Source organism: Mytilus galloprovincialis, chromosome 5 (assembly GCF_965363235.1).
Source record: "Mytilus galloprovincialis chromosome 5, xbMytGall1.hap1.1, whole genome shotgun sequence".
Taxonomy (NCBI): Eukaryota; Metazoa; Mollusca; class Bivalvia; order Mytilida; family Mytilidae; genus Mytilus; species Mytilus galloprovincialis.
The window spans coordinates 44817077-44838278 of NC_134842.1; the positions used below are offsets into that span (position 1 = coordinate 44817077).

At 30.6% G+C, this 21202-nt stretch overlaps 3 protein-coding genes across 5 annotated transcripts in view; 2 read left to right on the top strand and 1 right to left on the bottom strand.

The window, feature by feature from the left end:
- Window positions 1-2502, top strand: part of LOC143075895 (uncharacterized) — a 46255-nt gene extending 43753 nt beyond the window's left edge. Inside the window, exons 29-31 of the mRNA XM_076251474.1 lie at window positions 192-461; window positions 1611-1796; window positions 2271-2502. Coding sequence (XP_076107589.1) covers window positions 192-461; window positions 1611-1796; window positions 2271-2492 — 678 coding nt within the window. The 3' untranslated portion in view covers window positions 2493-2502. The remainder of the gene's footprint in view (window positions 1-191; window positions 462-1610; window positions 1797-2270) is intronic.
- Window positions 2503-8710: 6208 nt separating this feature from the next.
- Window positions 8711-15352, bottom strand: LOC143075897 (putative ABC transporter phosphonate/phosphite binding protein PhnD2). Of its 3 annotated transcripts, none has more exons than XM_076251476.1 (6): window positions 15217-15352; window positions 13644-13841; window positions 12357-12510; window positions 11697-11842; window positions 10441-10620; window positions 8711-9084 (listed from the first exon to the last, which is right to left on the bottom strand). In XM_076251476.1, exons 2-6 carry the CDS (start codon window positions 13825-13827, stop codon window positions 8903-8905), a joined length of 846 nt encoding a protein of 281 aa, XP_076107591.1. In that variant the 5' UTR covers window positions 13828-13841; window positions 15217-15352; the 3' UTR covers window positions 8711-8902. The 3 variants fall into 3 exon arrangements, with proteins under 3 accessions (XP_076107591.1, XP_076107592.1, XP_076107593.1); XM_076251477.1 differs by lacking the exon at window positions 15217-15352 and adding an exon at window positions 14774-14874; XM_076251478.1 differs by lacking the exon at window positions 15217-15352 and adding an exon at window positions 14126-14148.
- A 33-nt stretch (window positions 15353-15385) lies between these two features.
- Window positions 15386-19906, top strand: LOC143075896 (mitochondrial ubiquitin ligase activator of NFKB 1-like). Its single transcript, XM_076251475.1, has 3 exons — window positions 15386-15545; window positions 15983-16182; window positions 19122-19906. The coding sequence occupies exons 1-3, from the start codon at window positions 15435-15437 to the stop codon at window positions 19867-19869; spliced, it is 1059 nt and encodes a 352-aa protein (XP_076107590.1). The 5' UTR covers window positions 15386-15434; the 3' UTR covers window positions 19870-19906.
- The last annotated feature ends 1296 nt before the right edge of the window (window positions 19907-21202 follow it).

The window sequence follows — 21202 nt, forward strand, 5'->3', positions numbered from 1 at the left end:
GATGAATTAGCATTGCCACATCTCATTGCCATGGAGATTATTTGGCTCTGCCCCCTCAGTCATGGTCTATTGACTTTAAATGGTTTGCATTATCAAAATTACAAATAGGCGAGACATATCTCTGTGATAACAGTTTATTTCAAAATTAAAGCCAAATTCTTTTTCTATGTGGTCATCTTCATTTTTGACAGAATGACACCCATATTGGTGAGTCCTGGAAGATGCTTCACTCTGTCGCTGCTCAAGTGGAGTATATAATAGCCATCATTGATGCTATACAGGACCTGGTTCAACTAATTATTGAATATAAGGAATTCCTTACGAAATATGAGTCATCACCAAACACAGCTGCAAGTCAAAGAACCAGGGCAACTCCTCCTCAGTCCAGAGCTCAGACTGGTCAAAAGACAGCTGATTCACATAAAGCAAGAAAAGCAAATACTCTGCTACCTAATTTCCAGGTAAATGATAGTTTGGGATATTAAATCAAGATTACCTAGTCATAAACTGTCAGATATATCTGTTTTATTAAGCTTACCAGTAGGGTAAGGTTACTATTGATTTAAAAAAAGAAATTACAAATTAAAGAACATTATGGTTTGCATTATAGCATTATTTCTTTTCTAGGAATGAAAAAAAATGAAATATTTAAGCTGATTCAGAATACATATTTGAAAACAAGTAACCATTATTATCTTTACAGGCAATTGTTAAATGCTTTCAAATACTACTAGTCTATCAAATAAAACAAACCTATCAGGTGAAACAAAGCTAATTGTCCCATTTACATAAATGAAGTTTAGGATCACAACATTATGATTAAGATACAATGGGAAATCTAGATACATTAAACCATGCAAAAGTAATTTTGTTGATACAGACTATGGTTAATTCAGGGCTACAACTTACACTCAATTTTAGGTTTAATTTGTGCATGCATTTCAGAATATGTCATAAGAAATATTGAAATATTCAGTTGTTATCCATTCATTGGATGTTTTTGAGCTTTTGATTTTGCCATTTGATTATTCTATTTTATGCAATTTGGATGTAACAATTTTTTCATTGGCTAAAAGTTGCTGTCAAATCCACAGTTGACCAGGCGTAACTAAGGAGGGACCCGCCATTTTGAATTGATTGAATCAACAAATGTTCGATTACTACTATATAATCGAAAATAAAACAACACCTACCTTGAATTAACCAATTTAATGTAATTTTATCCGAATTTGAAGCGTACAGGTAACGTAAATAACCTCCAGTTTGTCAGTTTTCATTTGTATGATGTCATGTTTAGCCATGAAGTCTTTGTGCCAAAATAATTCATGAAGTTTCACGGATTTTTTTCTATTTGTCAAATTTAGACATTTTTTTCAAGTTTTATCATATTTTTTTCTTTTTGTAATGCATTATAAATTAGAATCGGAATAACAGTACTGTAGTTGAAGAGTTGCCACCGTCAATTTTGATTTGACAGTGACAACTCTTCAACTATAGTACTGTTATTCTTTAATTGACTTTCTGTTTTGAATCTCGGAGTTCAGTATTTTTGTTATTTTACTTTTTGGTAAGTCAATATAGAAAAAAAGAACCTTTTCCCGCTGTTTCAGAGTCCAATTGATGAAGGAGTATTTGGTCAGATGTGCATGGTGTTCCACAGACGACTGGTAGAGATATGTAAAGGGAGGATAACTCTTGCTAGCACTGCATTAGCAGAATTTGTTAAAGCTAAATTGAAAACATCAATAGAAGAGGATCCATACCTTAATAACTTTTACTTTGCTTACGAGGACCAGGTATTTGTAAATTCTGTAATTTCTGTTCAAAAGACATTAATCATGTTAATATGAAAATGTTTCTAAAAAAAAAATTCTGTCAATTCAGAAATTATTTTGTGCATTTGTATGTTTATTATTGCAATTTTGAATGAATGGACAAAAAAATAAAAAATAAGAGTAAAATTAATTTAATTTTAGGAAAATCTGCAAACACTTTTATGTATCAGATAGCAAACTGTGAGTTCTTATTATTGAGTTACACACTCAGTCACACTGTTCTCATTAATAAAAGCGTCACAATGATTTCTAAATTTACAGTATATGAAAATGTTTGTTAAAAATATCATTTAAATAAAGGCTGTCATTAACAAAGTTTATGATTGTTATCTCTAAACATACATGTGAGGTTGCTGAACTCTTAACTTAAATTGATTATATATTTCAATACTTTCGTACTTGGTTTTCATCAATTTAAATTTTCATTTTTTGTAGACATTATTCCGTTTGGAGGAAGTGAAACATATGATGAGAATGGTGCAAGACTGTTTATCTTCAGATGTACATTTAATTAGTGATAAAGCACAAAGTGTTGTAGATAACCTTGAAACAAATATGGATGAAGGTCGACCTAGTTCTGTAGCATCATACATACTTAATGATCCTTACATGAAAATTAAACATCCAAGAGCCCAGATGACGGCCATATTGGAATGATTTTTACAAAAAGGCAAATGTTATGGTTCACTGATCCTGGAAATGTAATAGTGCTAGCAGGTCATGGTGTCCTACTGACACATATTCTTGTTTTTATGTAGCCATGGGTAATATTAGAATGTACTCTACAACTTGCAAGCAAATTGTTTAACAAAAAGATGTCTTGTGCAATCAAATTAGTGTATTTTTTTGTATTATGTGCATTTTTTGTTGTCACATCAGTCATTAGGCAAGGTACTGAAGTAGCGTTTTTTTTAGTATAAAAATAAGATGAGAAATAATTTAAGTTATTGGCCCTTGTCTCTTAACAAGATTATATATTTTTCTTTCAGTTATTGGTCCTTGGTAAATGTCCCTCTACATTGTATATAATCTGTATACAGTTTCTGGTTATTTCTATTATCATCGGTTTTGCTCATTGTTGAAGGCTGTATGGTTACCTCTAGTTGCTTTCTTCTACATCATATGGTCACTGGTGGAGAGTTGTCTCATTTGCAATCATTCCATATCGTGCATAAGGATACTCTGCTTAATTTTATGCATTACAAGAAATCCACAATTTCAATATCAATATAAATTTGAGATAAAATGAAAGCTCAAATTAACAGCAACCCTAAAACAAAAATTAAAAGTTGTATGTTCAATACTTTCAATATGTTGCATTCAACTATAGAGACATGTTCACTAGTATGTACGTTATTTTATTTTATTATGTATAAAAGATAAAAATTGAAGGTCTATGCATCATTAGTCACTGCAAAATACTTTATATATATTCCCAAGAAATCCAATATTTTTGTAATGAGTTTAACTGATACTCCATTTTGGTTCAAACATATTCTAAGGCTGTCAAATATAAATCATTTCTGTCCACATTTTTTTTATTCCATATTTTTTAATGTCTATGCTTGTTTATATTTTTCCAAAAGTTTTATCATTACATTGAGTCTGACATATTTTAAACTGTGATATCTAATGTGAATCCATCCATAGATTTAGAAGTTTGTTTTGTTATAGACAATAGTTGTTAAAAATTTATATTTTTTTACTTATTTATTTAATTAATAAAATATTGAAAAATAAAAGGATTAAAATTATAAAAGTATCTACTTTATCAGTTTGGTTAGAAATTAGACATCAGCTTCATGTATCAATGGCTCACTTTATAGACCAACACTGTTTATGGAAATAAACAGGAAATAATATCATTGATCTTTTTCTAAAACCAAAAATGGTTAGAGGTTCCATAAACATGATAAACTAATAGTCTGGCAAAAATTTCATACCTAGTAGGTCAACATGGATGATTATGAAAGATAGAAATTTGTACCTCCACCAACAAAAAGAAATTTCAGGTTGTAAATGTAGTTAGGTCTGCATGTCAGAAAAGAATTATTTTCTATGTGCATTGTGCAATGAGGATATCACACTACGGTACCTACAGGATGTATAAAATAAGCATTCTCTCTGATACTGCTTGTTTATACAACCCACAAAACCAAAAGGGCATTCCTCTTATTGCCAGACAAGATGAAATCAAGGTGACCATACAAAAATTGCAATAATAAATACAGGCAACAGGTTACGAGATTACGGTATTTATTTACTAGATTTAACCTGCTGTTGAAATAAATGTTTTGTTTCTTAGATACTTTAAGCACAATGAGAACTATAATTGATGTATAGAATGGTTTTAAGGTGAAAATGTCTGTCTGGAAGGATTCGTCTGACCTTGACCTCATCTTCTCTTAGCTTATGGTACATTGGTTAGTATAAAGTTTTTATGGTTTGGTTTGTTTCTTGTGTACTTAAAGCAATAGGTCAACTATATTTGGTGTATGGAATGGTTCTCAGGTGTTATATATATTACTTAGTCAGCAACCAAATCATACAAAAAAGAACAAAAGACTTCTAGAGGTCAACAAAGGCCTTCAAAGATAAAACTACACTTTTTATGGAAGTATAAAATGCCTGAGTTTCGAGTAGATATTAATATTAGCAGGATATATAGTTACTAAATGTTTACCTGATATAATAGGTTCAAATAAATCTAACTTATAAAACACTTTCCCCTATATTTACATATATACAAAAGTAAGAATGTTGCTGTCCGAATGCGAGTCTTAATGAGATTTAATTTTATATAGGATAAGATCAAAATTAAAGGACCGATCGTATGAGGGCTTTACATAGCCAGTCAAGGATCATCACCATTAAAGGTCAACAAATTTATATACTGGCCAGATATTATGGCAAGAAATTTAGTAAGTTTCAAACAAATTTGAGATAAACAACAGTAGACTTAAATGTGAGAAATCTTCGGTGATTTACCTACAGACATGAGAAAAGCAGTCATTTTAATGATATTTTCCACTGTAAACCCTGTACAAATTGTCCATTTTTTTTTATAATATTCACGCTACGTAAATAAGAAACAACATATAATTGATAATAGGAAACGTGGTGTATGTATCAGAGAGAAAAAAAACCAAACAGCATATTTTAGTATTTTTTTTATTATTATAAACAAAATATATATTATCATGAAAATATTTTTCATTCATCTAGTGTTCCATCAATTTATACTGGAATGTAAAGATCACAAATATATACTGAATAAATAGACATTTCAAATTACAGTTAAAAAAAATTTGTAATTAATAAATTTCTCATTTGTTTTAAATTCTGTACATTTTTTTTTTCATTTTTGTACTATGTTCATTGGTTTTAAAATAGTAGATGTGGGCTGCATAAAACAGCAACCCAGCTACTGAAATAACCAGAAAGTCTTATTCAGTCTTCAATAATAGATGGTTTCAAAAATATTAAAATCTAAATTGTACTTTTTTTTAAGATAGAAAAGATTTAACCTGAACATGCTGAAGGATAAGCAGATATAAATCTGAAATTTCAAATTTATTCAGTAAACTTATGACCATCATGCACCAATAAGATATACAGATATATATAAAACAATACCAATAGAACACCATAACATAAAACCTGAAATAAAATGTTTTGTTCCTTTTATTACCTCACTCATAACATTCTAAACAAACAATGAAGTAGATTTTAAAGTGGATATTGGAAATTCTTGCTAAACAAAATTATCAACACTAACTGAATTGTATATTTGTAGAACATCTGCATGACTAGCAATAGCAAAATTTTATACCTATTTTGATTAGATTTACCCAATTTTTCAGAAGTAAAATTTGATTATAAAAACAAATACATTAAGTATATTGCCACATTGCCTGTACCTGAGAACATAACATTGCTATTTTTACATTAACTACAGTCATGTTAAAATAGATGTTTGAGAAGGTGTTTTAGTTTCCTTCTTGTCTTAAAAATAGTGGTAACCCTCTGATATGTATGTTAAACATCTATTATCAATAATTTGAGAAAAAAAATTAAAACAAAAATCATTGCAATAGAGAGTGAATACAATGATCACAGATACTCTTGCCTGTAGCAAATGAGAGATCATATTTTTTTTTTGCAGCAGCAGCATACTGTAGAATTTTATAGGATTTGGCATGTTTGCCACAGTTCAAAGGGCTATTAAATAATGAAACAGATCTTTCCTAATAGTTATCTTTTTCCTATTTAATTTGAGTCAGGTGCTCATCTAAATGCTGATGCTGAGACAAGAATTTCTCATATTTATTTCAATTTTGAAAGGAAAAAAAAGTAAATTCATAGTATAAAGGGGAATAACTCTGGTTATTTAATTTTTTTAAGTTTTGAAGAAAAAAAGCTTCGGCTCAGTGATCAAAACATTCCATTACACAATGCCAAAAATCCTTTGCTTATTTATCATCAAGAAACCACAAAATTTGATTTTTTCAAACAATAAAGGACCATAACTCTGAAACAGTAAAATTAAAAAAATCCTGAATGCAAAAGATTATCAAAAGTTTTAAGTGTAAAACAGTTGGATATTTAGATACGACAAAACAGAATTCTGTTGACAGTACAGGCATATTAATATATTAAACAAATAAAAACAGAAAGAAACAGATCATTAAAATATCACAATATATAACAATTATAAAAATAACAATTTGAACAAAATACGTAGGTCAATTAGAGGTTAATGGTGCAAAAAACATAATAGGTTTTTCCATAGATTTCATCTGCTGTGATTTATCTCTTTAACAAAATGCCCATTAAAAATATCAATAGGGAAAAGATTATATTACAATATAATATAACTTTGTTTATGCTAGGCAAGAAATCTTAAAGTAATAAGAAACGAGTGACCGGTGAAAAATAATTTTCTTCCAATTCTTGAACCAATGCCTACAAACATCATAAACTTAGTCTTCTGTTCAAGAATTTTTCATTTTTTTCGCATAAATTTCGTATAATCTCCAATTTTTTTTCAATCGGTCAGTGTTGTGAAAATATGGCAGGTAATTAAAGTTCGTGTTTTTAGCCGAAGTTTAACGATTGTCACCTATTTGTCAACAATCAACAAAAAAGCATGGAAATTGAGCACGTATTTAACATATAAATTCAGATAATAGTTTATTTTAAGGACATCCATGTGTATTGCGGTCACCAGATTTTTACGAGATGGGTCACATTGAGGTCACTTTGCATACGGAAAATATGTCGGGGGGGGGGATTGCTTCCTTCCTGGAAGGAAACAATTGGAAGCAATTAAAATAAAGTAAACTTCTTCTAAATATGAATAAATTAAAGAATTTTCTTCAGAAAAAGTATATGTACATAAGTTTTATAATGAAAACAATCCATTCAGTTATAAAAAAACATATGCATTATTTTTTTTAATTTGAGGTTTCTTATGACTTTAAGTTGAAAGCAAGTATTGGTCAAAACGTATCAAACAAAATTCATATAGCATACAAAAATCATCAATTATATTACAAGTTAAAAATCATATATTCCCTCACAAACCTCTATAATTTCTACACAATTATTTTTATCTAATACCAGTAAGGTCAGAAAAAGGTTGTAGTTTTAATTTGTCACAGACGTTGTTTTTTTTTTAGAAACTTAGTTTTGAAATTCTTAACTTTATTTGGGTGTGTTAAGTAACTTTTGAGGATTTATTTTAAAAGTAACTAATATTATATAAAATAAAATAAATCAACTTTAATAAAATGTTGAACTCTGGCAATATTACATTTGATGATTTAAATGTTCAAATGAATTAATAAAAAGTTCAAAATATGGCATACCTAATTAAAATACAACCAAAGACTTCAAAAATATTGGCAGTATACAGCACTGGAATGAGAATAGCAGTTAAAATGTACTCTTGTGCAGGCCTTTTATTGTGTTCAACATCATATTTGTTTTTGTAACTAAATCACTTTCATGATTCTATTATATTATTCTTCTGCTAGAGTTGACTTTATGAAAGATTTCACTGGAATATTTAACATTTTGGTAAATAATGTAGACTGAAAATTCAATTAAGTGTATACAGAGAGTAAAATATAATTTGACAAGACATACTTTTTTCAACATTCTTTTCAGGCAAAAAAAAAAAAAAAAATCCTATTGGTTTTGTAACTTTACTTCAAGAAAAAGCTCAGTCTCAACACTTAATTTCAAAATTCAATTTGATATCAAGATCCTAATTTTATTAGCCTAGATAATATATGCACAGAACAAATATAATTTATAATATTTTAGCTAGTTATTTATATACCAAGCCTTTTATGGTGTTATTGCACCTTTGTCATTAGAAAAAGATATAATACTGGTTAGAAAAACACAAACAACAAAAATATACAGAACAGTTGATTTACAACAGATACAGATTTATATCAGCAATTTGATTCAGGAAAAAATACAGGGGCAGATCCAGCTATTTTAAAAAGGGGGGATGGATGGGGGTCCCAACCCAGAATAAAGTGGGGTTTCCAACCATATGTCCCCATTCGAATACATTATTGTCTAAAACAAAGAGTGGTTTCAACCTTAGGACCCCCCTCTGGATCTGCAACTGAAATAATATAAAAAAAATATGTGGATTTTAATTCTGGTTACCCTTTATGTAAGTGTTACACTATGGCTGAGTCATTAACATTTGTTGGGATACCAGTTTTTGTGGATTTCTCGGGTAAAGGTGAATCTTGAATGTTAAATGAAACATACATTTTCTACTAGTTTTTATGTAGACATTGTATTAATTTCGTTTTCTGTTGATTTTGTATGTGTATCATACAGGAATGTTAAAAATAAAATATCATATAACAAAATGATTTTAGAAAAATACAACACATTCTGATCAATAAAAAATAAATCCTCTAAAACAATTATGTAATTCCACTTTTGTTTTTAACCCAGTTTTTTTTACACATCTGAATTAAAGTGTCATAAAACAATGTATATCTACAACAGCAGTATAGTGTTAATAATTGTATACCCTAATAATAAGCTGCTGCTATTTTTAGATTTTTGACAGCATCTAAAAGATTAATTTCCATGTCATAGTGGGACATATCTACAGCAGTAAATTTGAATATATTATACTCTCTCAGTTTGTTCATCCATTCTGGTTTGTTGTGTAGATCTAACAAAGCATCTGTTATCTTTTTCTTTAATTCAGCTGAAAATCAATAAAAACATAATTACTGTTTAATTCTATGTTATTTGCAAAATACCTAAGGGAGATAACTCATCATAATCAATCAGCTGAATGTTTTAATAATAAACATACTAGTAGAAACAGAAATAAGCTTCTGAATGATCAAAATAAGTGTTTATCGAACTGCTTTATGCCCAATTAAATTATTCCTGCAAATTGTGTGGTTCAAATTGTTTGAAATTTTATATATTTGTCACCAGGGTAAAGTAATATTTTGACAAAATTTTACGAAAATCAAAAACAAGCCAAATATATTTTAGTAAAAGTGTTGGGTACCATTTTAAATCAGGCCATTAGTTTACTTTCTGTAAGACATTATGTTATCGATAAATCTTTTATAGTTGTCTAAATGGCATTATTTTTTGCTCATTGTGGATGGCTGTTTTCGACGACCTGTAGTTACTTACATCATTGGTTCATTGAATAGTTGTCTCATCATGATCATTGACAATCATACCACACTTCTAGTTTTAATATAATTTCTATAATGAAGAGAGACCCTTCAAGAGACACAACTCTGCCTTAATTTTGTAATTGAATAAAAACTTCAAAGAGTTATATTTCTTTGGCTTTCAGTTATTGGCATTATGCATAGACAATGCAAGCACTTTAAACACAATTTTTTTCCATGTTATTTTTTATTAACAACTGACTCCATGTAGCAACTGGTTACTGTGTTATAGATTATATTTCTAAAGAGAGCCGTGGTGTAGTGGTTAGTGCATCGGACTACTAACACAAAGGTTCCTGGTTCGATTCCCGTCTGGGATGAAAATTTCAGGAACTGAATTTTCGGCTCTCCCTTGACACCATTTGCGAGTATGGTCTCGAGGAAACGATGATAGTCTGTCGGAAGGGGACGATAAATGGCTGACCCTTGTTAAGAGAGAGCCATATCTCTTGCACGTTAAAGACACGCTTGTAGATTTCGAAAAAGAGCAGGCTAATGCCTCTACAAGGCAGCACTCGCACCCGCAAAGTGGAAAGGGATTTATATAAGTTGCAAAACTTGTTTCCCAATCCACTATAAATAAATATGTTTAAACTAATGGTTAGTGCTTCATGATTTGTAACCTATTTTTAATTTTTACTAACAATTAAATATTTCAATGCTTTTACCAATACACTTTTGACAAAGCGATACATCACATCTTAGTGATTGATCACAATGATGGAGGATCACAAACTGTATAATTGTTGACACAACTGAAGCCAGCTTTCTAGTGTCTATGCCTTTGTGTAGCTCTGATGACGACGAGTAAATATCTCACTTTTAATTTTTAAAGTTAAATGCATTATTCTATTCTGTATACATACCTGGTAATCTTTTATTAAATACAATAGGGTGAACAGGTAGAGGGCCAAACGATGTCAGAACTTTGATCTTGTCCTTCCCTTCAGGATGTTCTTGTAAATAATAATGTAATGTGTTGGAGTCTATAGCAGCAATATCTGCCTTCCTATCTAACACCATCTTGATTGAATTTCTATGGGAACCTGAAAGAAACTCAAACGTTTAAACATGCTAAATTTGAATAAGATGCTCTCTAATCTAAAAACAACTGAAATGATAATAAACTGCAATAGACAATTTCTTAGAAAGAATGAGTTCATACTGCATGAACTGTGGATTCATTATTGTTCCTATTATAACATGTTTCGTGAATATCATACAGGTGAGCTACGAACTAAAATGTTCGAGGAATTACAAATTTTCTATAGGCTTTGTATGAAGAAATTGTCAAAACTACGAAATTAAATATCCATGAAAATGCAAGTTTTCCTCAATGCACGAAAATTGATACTCACAAAAATATATGAATAACAGTAGTATATTCTGTTCTAAATCATTTTGATTTTACAAGGATGAAAAATATTAGTTTGCCTCCCCTGTTATCATATTAAATGGACAATTGATATAATTTCCCTGTGTTCTCCCCCCTTCTGGTTTTTGATGGGGTTCTCTTTGTGTTTTGCATACAGTTTGGTGAACTGCCTTTTGTCTCTTTTTTCTTTTGTCCACAGCGTTGTAAGTCTATTTCAACAGATAGTATTTGATCATCCCTTAGTATCTTTTTACCTAAATTTTGCTGATTAATTCTATCGTGTTAGGTTAAGTGTTTGAACAAAACACTGTCTTTCAAGTCATCTTAAAATGACTGAATTCATGTTTGACAAATCAGATTATTTATTTTTAAAAAGGACTGTACTGTAATTTTTTCTTTTTTCTTAAAGCTAGAAAAAAGGAGTGCAACCCCATTTCCCCTTAATTTTCCTAAAGTGTTTATATTTGAGCTCAAATTTCAAATTTCTGCACTGGGGTTGTCTTTTATTAGCATAATCATAATAGTGATGCCTTTTTCAATGTATTATTGTTACAAAATATGTAAACATGTTTAAAACCTGTAGCTTAACAGTAAGCTGTCACCTACATCATGTACATATGTTTGTTTAAAATAGTATTATGTTTATACCCCTTTATTGCATGTACAACATGTTCAGCCTTAACTTGCCCTTAAGATCCCTTTTTACCACTTATCTCATAATCTAACTCTCATATGTCCATACCATACCTGATTGCAGAGTATTTCCAAAGAATGTGGAATTATACCCTCTCTTCTTCAGCTCTCCTAACACTATCAATGTACCACTTAATGACATTGGTTCATTAAATGCAAATGAGAATCCTTTCAAATCTGTGAATTCTTTAAACTCCTGCCTGAAAATAAATAATTTAAAAAATCCATAATTATGATGGAAACAGGGAAGTGCTTGTGTTAGTGAGTATGTGTATGCACATTTTGCTTCAGGAAAATAAAAGGAATTTAGTCTTGACCTGAGTTATTTTATAAAACAAGTATAAAATGTTTCATAGAGATTTTTTTTAAAAGAATATTTACAATAAATACTGAAGATTGGAAGTGTATGGTTTAAAGCTGTTATATATGTTTATACATTCAAAAGTCACATGACCGGATCAATACTCAGACTGTTATTCCCCATAAATTCATGAGTAAATAGGAATACATGTGAACCAGAAAGTTGAAACCATGATTTTATATGGAATCACTTTGCATTCAATAACTAGATATAAATAAGAAGATGTGGTATGATTGCCAATGAGACAACTCTCCACAAGACGCCTAATGACACAGAAATTAACAACCTTAAGTCATCATACAGCCTTCAACAATGAGCAAAGCCCATACTGCATAGTTAACTCTAGAGCTTACTTTGTACCACTGTCATCATTGACTGTTATAACATCAGAGAAATACACAGGTTTTTGTTCTCCTCTAACATGGTTATATACTGGTGCAGCTTGGCAAAGTTCTACTTCTTTTTTCTCTTGTGCAAGTCTCAGAAATCCTGGTGAACACATAAATCCTGAAAACGGAAAACAGAACATACTTAACTTTTTTAACATCATATTTTATCATTGTATATCAATTACACTAAACATTGTTAAAAGCTAAAATATGTATATATAAATATGTTGCAGTCACAAGGGGGTCTCTTATAATATATGAAGTTAGGCAGAGACCTGATGCATCAATGGGTCCCTATTTTGATATATTAGTACATCAACTATGTCAAGAAATTTGCAATTTCAAGGCAAAATGTCTATGGGTCTGCAATCTTTAACTTCTGATGAGATACCTGTATTTATATGTATGTCTTATGTGTTCAATTCTATCTTTTCAAATCAAATAAAGTTGTCAAAAAATGTATGTGCCATAAGGGAGCAACCACTTTACTTTTGTCTGAGTCATACATGTAACATTTTAATTTAGTTTTTCAATGCTATGAATCAGATTTTGTTTTTCAATATTTAGTAAATACTATATATGGTATGGGGAAAATAAGGGTTCAGAGAATTTTATTTTGTCATCTGCTTGACCAGAATATTTTTTTCAATCAAAATGGAAATCAGAATATATTTTTTTTAAGAAAAAAACATACCCCCCCTCCCCCTTTAAAGTTAAATGGTCGTTCCCGAACCATGATAATTAAGCAATATATATGAGTTATGATTTTGCCATGAAACAAAATTCTGGATCATGAAAATTTTCAAGCGACTTCAATATATACCATTGTATATAATGAATAGTTAAAGATTATCTAAATACATTTTATAATGGAATTTATACTGGCAGGCTGGTGCTCAACGTACAGTACAAACAATTTTAACAATAAAATTGAGAATGGAAATGGGGAATATGTCAAAGAGACAACAACCCGACCAAATAAAAAACAACAGTAGAAGGTCACCAACAGGTCTTCAATGTAGCGAGAAATTCCCGCACCGGAGGCGTCCTTCAGCTGGCCCCTAAACAAATATATACTAGTCCAGTGATAATGAACGCCATACTAATTTCCAAATTGTACACAAGAAATTAAAATTAAAATAATACAAGACTAACAAAGGCCAGAGGCTCCTGACTTGGGACAGGCGCAAAAATGCGGCGGGTTTAAACATGTTTGTGAGATCTCAACCCTAGTCTATCTATCATTAATACCAATATCTGCTTCATTTGCTGTGAAAGGATCATCTCTGTCTAAGGGCGGACCACTCCATCTGGACTCATGGATTAAGTATGTCTGTTTCCCTGTTACCTCCTCGAGGTAATGCATTATTGTTTCAAATAATTGCACTGGTATTCCAGGAGATAAATATGTTATAAATCTTAGTTTGTCTGCCATTTTAGTGGGGATACCTGAAAATAAATTAATGGTCATTAACTAATATCATGAATATATATACAGTTCAGGGTTATAAAAAAGTAATAATTGCCAATCAAATTTCAAAATGCATTGTTTCTCTATATCATGTATATCATGTATAATTTAGTCTATTCACTCTATATCAGAGACATATAATACAATATATTATATGTCTCTGATATAGAGTAGACTAAACTATTTGTATGTGTACAAATGTACATACACATTTATAGATAAAATAGAAGTTAAGTTATGAATAAAATAACCCCAGACTTACCTGACAGGTCTGGCAAAGAACTAAAATAACAAGCCTATATAAAAGTTTACATATATATATGTATATAAACAGGATATGATTTATGTTTGCTGCTGTCAGATACATGTAATCTAAAAGATACATGTAATCTAAAAAAAACAATCAATGTCCTGTGTATATTCAACTGTGAGTCAATTAATATCTTCTCAAGTGGTGAGGAAGTGGAAAGTTATAATATTTTTTTAACTTTGATAGTGACTATTAACTGATTAAAGTCACATGAAATGAGATTCTTGAACACTAATGTTAATAAAAACAGAGCATGAGGAAATGGAAGTTTAGTTGTTAAGGTCACCACATACAGAAAAATTATTGCTAGTCAATAATTCAATATCAGTACATTTATAAAAAAAAAAATTAAAAGTTCATGCACTTCTTTTTGAGAAAAAAATATCGCCATTCAAGCAGGTCATTACTATTTTACTAGTCTGATCATGATGACTATAGTTATGTCAATTTTTTTTTAATGCAGATGCATTGGGAAGTCAAATCTACAAATCATGAGAAAATCAAAATTAAATAGAAATTTCTGCCTTCAGCATGTTCAGAAAATCTTTTGATTTGTTTCATCATGCATGTTCATAGAAATTCAATACAATACAAATTTACCTGTTAAACTATAAATTGAACAATATCCTTCTGGAAACTGCTTGATTTGTGAATGTCAAAGTTGTCATGCAATATCATGCATGCACTGTACATGAACTGTACAAGTTAACACACACTTTTCTACTGGCCTTGGCCTGGGGTCAAGTGAAAAAGCAAGGATATATTTTTTTGTTAGTAGGGCCAGAGACATATAGTATTGTATTATATGTCTCTGGTAGGGCCATTGATATAAATTTTGTTTATGCTTTTGTAAACTATCGGATACAGATTAATAGAATGTGTGCCTTGCTCATATTAATTAAATTCATAACATTTGTGAAGCTAGAGCGAAGGAAAATTATTTATAGAACCCGGAAAACTTGCAAATCATCCCGACAACGAATGGTCTTCCACATGTACGATGCAGTGCGTTACATTTGTTTTTTAAATATACAATTACTTACGGCTAAATGTCAGATCTTTCAATGCAACTGAATATATATATATAACTCTCAGTCAATAACTAAAAAATACAATATCAGCTGATTTCTATGAGACAAGTTTGTGTGTCAGTCCTTACAAATTTCGGAATTTACCGGTAAGTTTGTTTCGCCGGTTCAGATAACCTAGCTTGTTCCGGTTTCTACTTTTACTTTCACTTTGTGAGGGATCAAGGGCGAGAATGTCAGATTCTCTGAGAGGATTTGTTGTTGGTTTAACAGTAGATGCTGGAGTAGCCTTGATTTTGTATTACTTTTACAAGAGGAGTAAAAGAGCAGCAAACGAAATTCAGGTTATTTTACAAAAAAGTTATAATGGATTTCGAAATTACAAAGCTTATTACAATAAGCCATTTTATTTATAGCCTATAGGTATAGTAGAGACATCTGATAAGATATACATGTATATGAGGATAGTAGTGTCCTTTACCATTAGTCATTTTCGGCTAGCGTTAGCTTCAAATTGGTTAACATTTTAGGATTCGACAGAGGTTAGTCCAAATAATTATGAAGTTTTGAAAGGCTATTAAAAATAAATTTCTTTGACAGGAAAGTGTCAAAGCAAAACAAGAACAAGAAGTCATAATATTTTGGACTAGTCGGAGACAGAGGTCTGAATTAATTACCGTTAGCCCCATTTCAATCATTTCTTACATTGAATGTCATATTTTATGAAATTTCCTGTAAAAATTGTATCGTAATAATTTTATGGTTGTTTTATTTCATGAAGAAAGCGGAATGGTATGGCTTAGACAGAGATTTGATAAAGAAACTAAAAGAGCTACCAGATCAAACAATTCCTTATGGGTGCATAGAAGGTATAACAGCTAGCAATAGGAGTCTGAGAAGTCACTATGAAGATGATATTCAGGGCGTTATTAGAAACATAGCATTGATCGAACACAAATCAAAGAGAAACAATGGCGTATGGTAAGATTGTCAATTCTAAAAAGGGAAAATGGTTTTATTAGCAAGAATAAAAAAACAGTTTTTAGCAACAGAACTTTAGATTTATAAAGAGCTGCATGTAGACCAGATTATAAATTCTTTTAGATTTTAAAAGATATATGTCTTCAGTTTGTCTGATATCATTTGTGGCATAGTGAAATTACTTCATGTATTTCATTAATGCTTTAAATCTTGAAATAAGGAACATAGGAAGGGAACTACAGAAATTGACAAAATTTCTTTGTTTGTGGGCAACCCAATTATATATAATAATAAGCAATAGTGCTAACTTAAAAGTTAGTTAATTAGTTTGCCACAACTTATATCAAATTATTCATGTTTTTAACCTTTTGAAAAGGAAGGCTCTTAATCAGTCAAGGGTCTAACTTAAATAAGTTATTAGAGAAAAATAACAAACATGTCATTATTGTTGGCAAACATATCAAAATACTGTAATAACATATATGTATGTTACATGTTTCAAAGGGACAATATACAAACTTTATTTTGTTAGATTTTTCAAAAGTTCTATTGATATTATAATTTTCTTTATGTATACTAAATATATAGCAGTTCATAGTTTACAAATCATGCATAGTCATGATAGTGCACCTATGTTATTACAGAAAATATATTCCTGCAATAACCAAAGGGTGTTATTACAGCTTCTCTACATCTCTTTAAAGCCTTTGCTCTGACATACACCCTATATCACAATGTATTTCAATTCATTGTAAGAAATGATGATCAGAACTTGTAATGAGGCACTGCACAAGATTCCAAGTTATTCCCAAGTGTCTCATTTACTCTCATATAATAAGTTACATGCCTGTAATAACTAAGCTTTGTTATTACAGCTTAATTTCCTCTTAAAGGCCTTGTCTCATTGGTTTACTATGGTTGATCAAAATTGTATTAATGGAATCAGAAAATCAAGGTTATATATCAAGCTACTGCGCAAAGTTTCATGAATTCCCAAGTGCCCACAAAAGATAAAATATTTATGATATATTTAACTGATAACAAACATATAATATGTTACTACAGATTAAGGAAAAAAAGAGTAGACAACTCATGAAAGTGTCTGTAATAACACATGCATGTTATATTTCTCTAATAACTTGTTTAAGTTACACCCTTGACTGTTATTTGAAATAACTATTATGTACCGAAAACATGAAATTTGAGGTTAATCAAAGAATATTAACGTTTGTTAAATAATCACAGGAAATAAAAAAATGCTAAATTACAATCAAGTTCAGATAATTTTAAATGTGAGTCATATTTTTAAAAAGCAGCATGAAAAAGTTATATTTCAATAACAAACAGGGTACTTGGCCAAAAAGATTAGAATTTCTATTATTACATTGATTACAATAAAACAAACTCTTCAGTCTTGATTTCCCAGTGAAATAAAAAGAAACAATAATTTTGCATGACAAATAAATCTGATAATTTCACTCAACTAATGACATAAAATAATTGGTCATGTCCCGACGTAGTGGATGAAGAAGCAATAAAACAAAGGACAAGGTACAATAAGGCCCGTTTTTGGCCCCCCTAATTTCTCATTTTCTCAATTTGGTTTGGAAAGCTACTTATCACGTTGAAATATTCCCTTAGGTTTGAAGTTTGTTTGGATGAACTTCAAAACCATTAATTTCAGAAAATGGGTGAGGTTAGGGGGTGAAAGGGCATCAAAAACGCCAAAAGGAGGAAAAATAAATATTTTTGGCCATTGTTTCTTAAAATTTAATAGCGTGCGCCTGCGAGACCTGTAAAAAATTATGGCGATTTAGACAGCAAAAACAGTTCTCATGACATTGGAATAAACAAATTCCTGGGTCACGTTGGTGCAGGCACTAAAAAAATAACAATTTGTTGTAAAATCACCTGCAAAATGAATAATAATTACAATATTTGAATAATAACAGAAAGTTAACACCCCTCACCTCACCCAGTTGCAAAAATTAGTGGTTTTGAAGTTCATCCAAACAAACTTCAAACATCAGGGAATGTTTTAACATAATAAATGAATAAGTAGCTTTCCAAAACAGAATTTGAAAATGAGAAAATAGGGGGGCCAAAAACAGGCCTTAATTATCGTACCTTGTCCTTTGGATGGGTGAAAATTTTTCCTTGTATTTTATACTTTATTTCGACTAAAAAATCTATGGTCAATTAACATGATTAAATAAAAAGAATATTAATCAATTGAAGAATTCAAATATGGAAATTTTTTTAATTTATGACTGAACACCACTGAAAATTAACTTTTGCACTACATGCATTTAATAGTGAATTAATGTGTTGTTTGGTCACTTGTTGAATATTTGAATTCTTTGATTAGTTTTTCTATAATTATGTTTCTATAGAATCTGTTAAATCCTACAAATCACACTTTAGTGGTAGTCAAAGAGTGTAAGAAAGCATTAGCATGATAAAAATTGACAGAATTAAGGTTTTGCAGGAAATTATGATTATTTTTTTTAATTTGAAAACTGTATATTTTACAAATAAGATAATGTTGGGAAATTGTAAGCATGATAGTGACAAAAAATCCAAAAGATATTGATTTTTCTAGAAACATTAGTTTTGCTCATAGTCCTGGGTGAAAATATTATAACATTATTTCAATTGGAAGTGTGAGCCTAAGTGACCAGGTGGTCTTAAAGACATGAGAGGACTTCCTCCATCAATAAAAACTGAATGTCATGAAATAACATGAGTGCTAGAAGTGGCGTTTAACACTAACATTCAGTCCATCAATCAAATTGAAGAGGTCCTTCATAATACTTATTTTGTTGAGTACACTGTAGAAATCTTTTTGAATGGATGCATGTCAATATTGTCCATGTATTTTATGTATGATGTTACTAATATTGTAGCATGTTATTTAAATTTTATTGGTTTTTTTTAAGGTCAGACGTACAAAATGTTATCCGTGATGTTGTAGATGCAGTGCCTTTTTATTTACATAAAGTTAAAAAAGATGGCTCAAATGATGTCAGAGTTCATATCACAGAAGCAAAAAGTGCAGGTTTTCTATTAGATGACCTCACTGTCACCTATGACAGTTATAAGACAGACCAAGCTGGTCTGCTTCAGCGCGGACTAGATAGAATTTTTGGTGAAGTCATTAAAGGGATGCATGAATATGAAAAAATGTTGGTTTTAGGTACTCCATTGCTGGGCATTGGACAGTTAAAGCTGGAAAATGATAAGATAATCATGTCACCCCCAGAGAATGGATCTCGATTCATACTAACAACACAAACCAAAGAAGAAGTGGTTAAACATTTCTCATCACAATCAAATATAATTAAAATTTTCCTTGGTATTACCTGTGTGATAGGTGTTGGCCTGGCCACATACATTATAAAAAAGTGGTACACAAAATGGCAGAGTAGAAAACGAATAGAAAGAATGGCCCAGGAGGCACAGAATGCACGAATGGCTTCAAGAGCTGCAGCAAATAATCGTGAACCATCTAATAATTCAGACTCTCAGGAGTGTGTTATTTGTCTAACCAATCCAAGGGAAGTAATTTTGTTAAATTGTGGACATATATGCGTGTGTATTGACTGTGTCCAAGCATTACCTCGACCAATGAAATGCCCGGTTTGTAGACAGAATGTTGAAAGATTCCTCAATGCATACATGGCATAAGAAATACTTGTGATTAAATAATAAATATTTTTACATATACATTTTCATTTTTCTATAAATATAGATTATATATAGAATATTATCAATATTATTGAACTGATTTTTATATGTTGTCTTGTTACACTCACATGTTTAACCCAGCCACATTCTGTATGTGCCTGTCCTAAGCCAGGAGAGAGGAGCCTGTAATTCAGTGGTTGCTGTTTGTTGCTGTGTTATGAAAATAAGGAGATGTAGTATGATTGCATATGAAACTATCAACAAAAGTTTAAATGAAGTGGCTGAAAGCAATTATAGGCAACCTTATGGCCATCAACAATTAGAAAAAAACATACTGTTTGGTCAGCTAAAAGGCTTTCACATGAAAAGTACAAAACAATTTAATTGAGAAGTCTAACATTTATAACAAAACAATTTACGAAAAACAAATATGACGGACATGAACCAACAACAACCACTGAAATACAGGCTCCTGACTTTGGACAGACACAAAAATAAAGTGGCGAGGTTAAACATGTTTGTGAGCACCAACCCTCCCATAACCTGGGATAGTGGTGTAACTGTATAACAAAAGAACAAACCATAAAAATCTATTGAAAAAGGCTCAACTCATCACAACTCATCACAGGGATACAAATAGAAATACATCTAACAAAAACACTAATTGGAGGTGGACTGGTACTTCTATATCCCAAAATCAATAAGACACTTAGTACATATCTGAGAGTTCAAAGCCAATATACCAAAAATCATGTATTTAAGACTAAAAATTCAATAAGTACACATCCAACATCTAATGGATGTAGTGTAAAGACGTCATAAACAGTCAGAGAAAAACATGATCTTGTGCATACATATTTGTTTTTTTCGTCCATTATTTTGTACAAAAATTAGGCTGTTAGTTTCTTTTTGAATTGTTTTACATTTTTCATTTCAGTGCCTTTTAAAGCCTACTTTGCTGTATGGGCTTTGCTCATTGTTGAAGGCCATACAGTGATCTATAGTTGTCATAATTGTTAGTTCCTGTGTCAATTGGTCTCTTATGAAGAGTTGTCTCATTAATTGTCAATGATACCACATCTTCTTTTTTATACATAGGAATCAACCCTTTTGTCTGTCTATGTCAAATGTTTTGTTCATTGTAAACTTTAAGTTCAATCTAGAACTATTTAATTTGAACTTTTTCAACCACCATGTCCACAAACCTTTAATAACAGTAACTTGTAGTGTGTTAACCTGTCTAGCACCCGCCTTCACATACTGAAATTTCCATATGCATTAAATAGAGATAGACTTAGTTCAATGAAGCAGTAGCACAACAAAAAAAAATAGT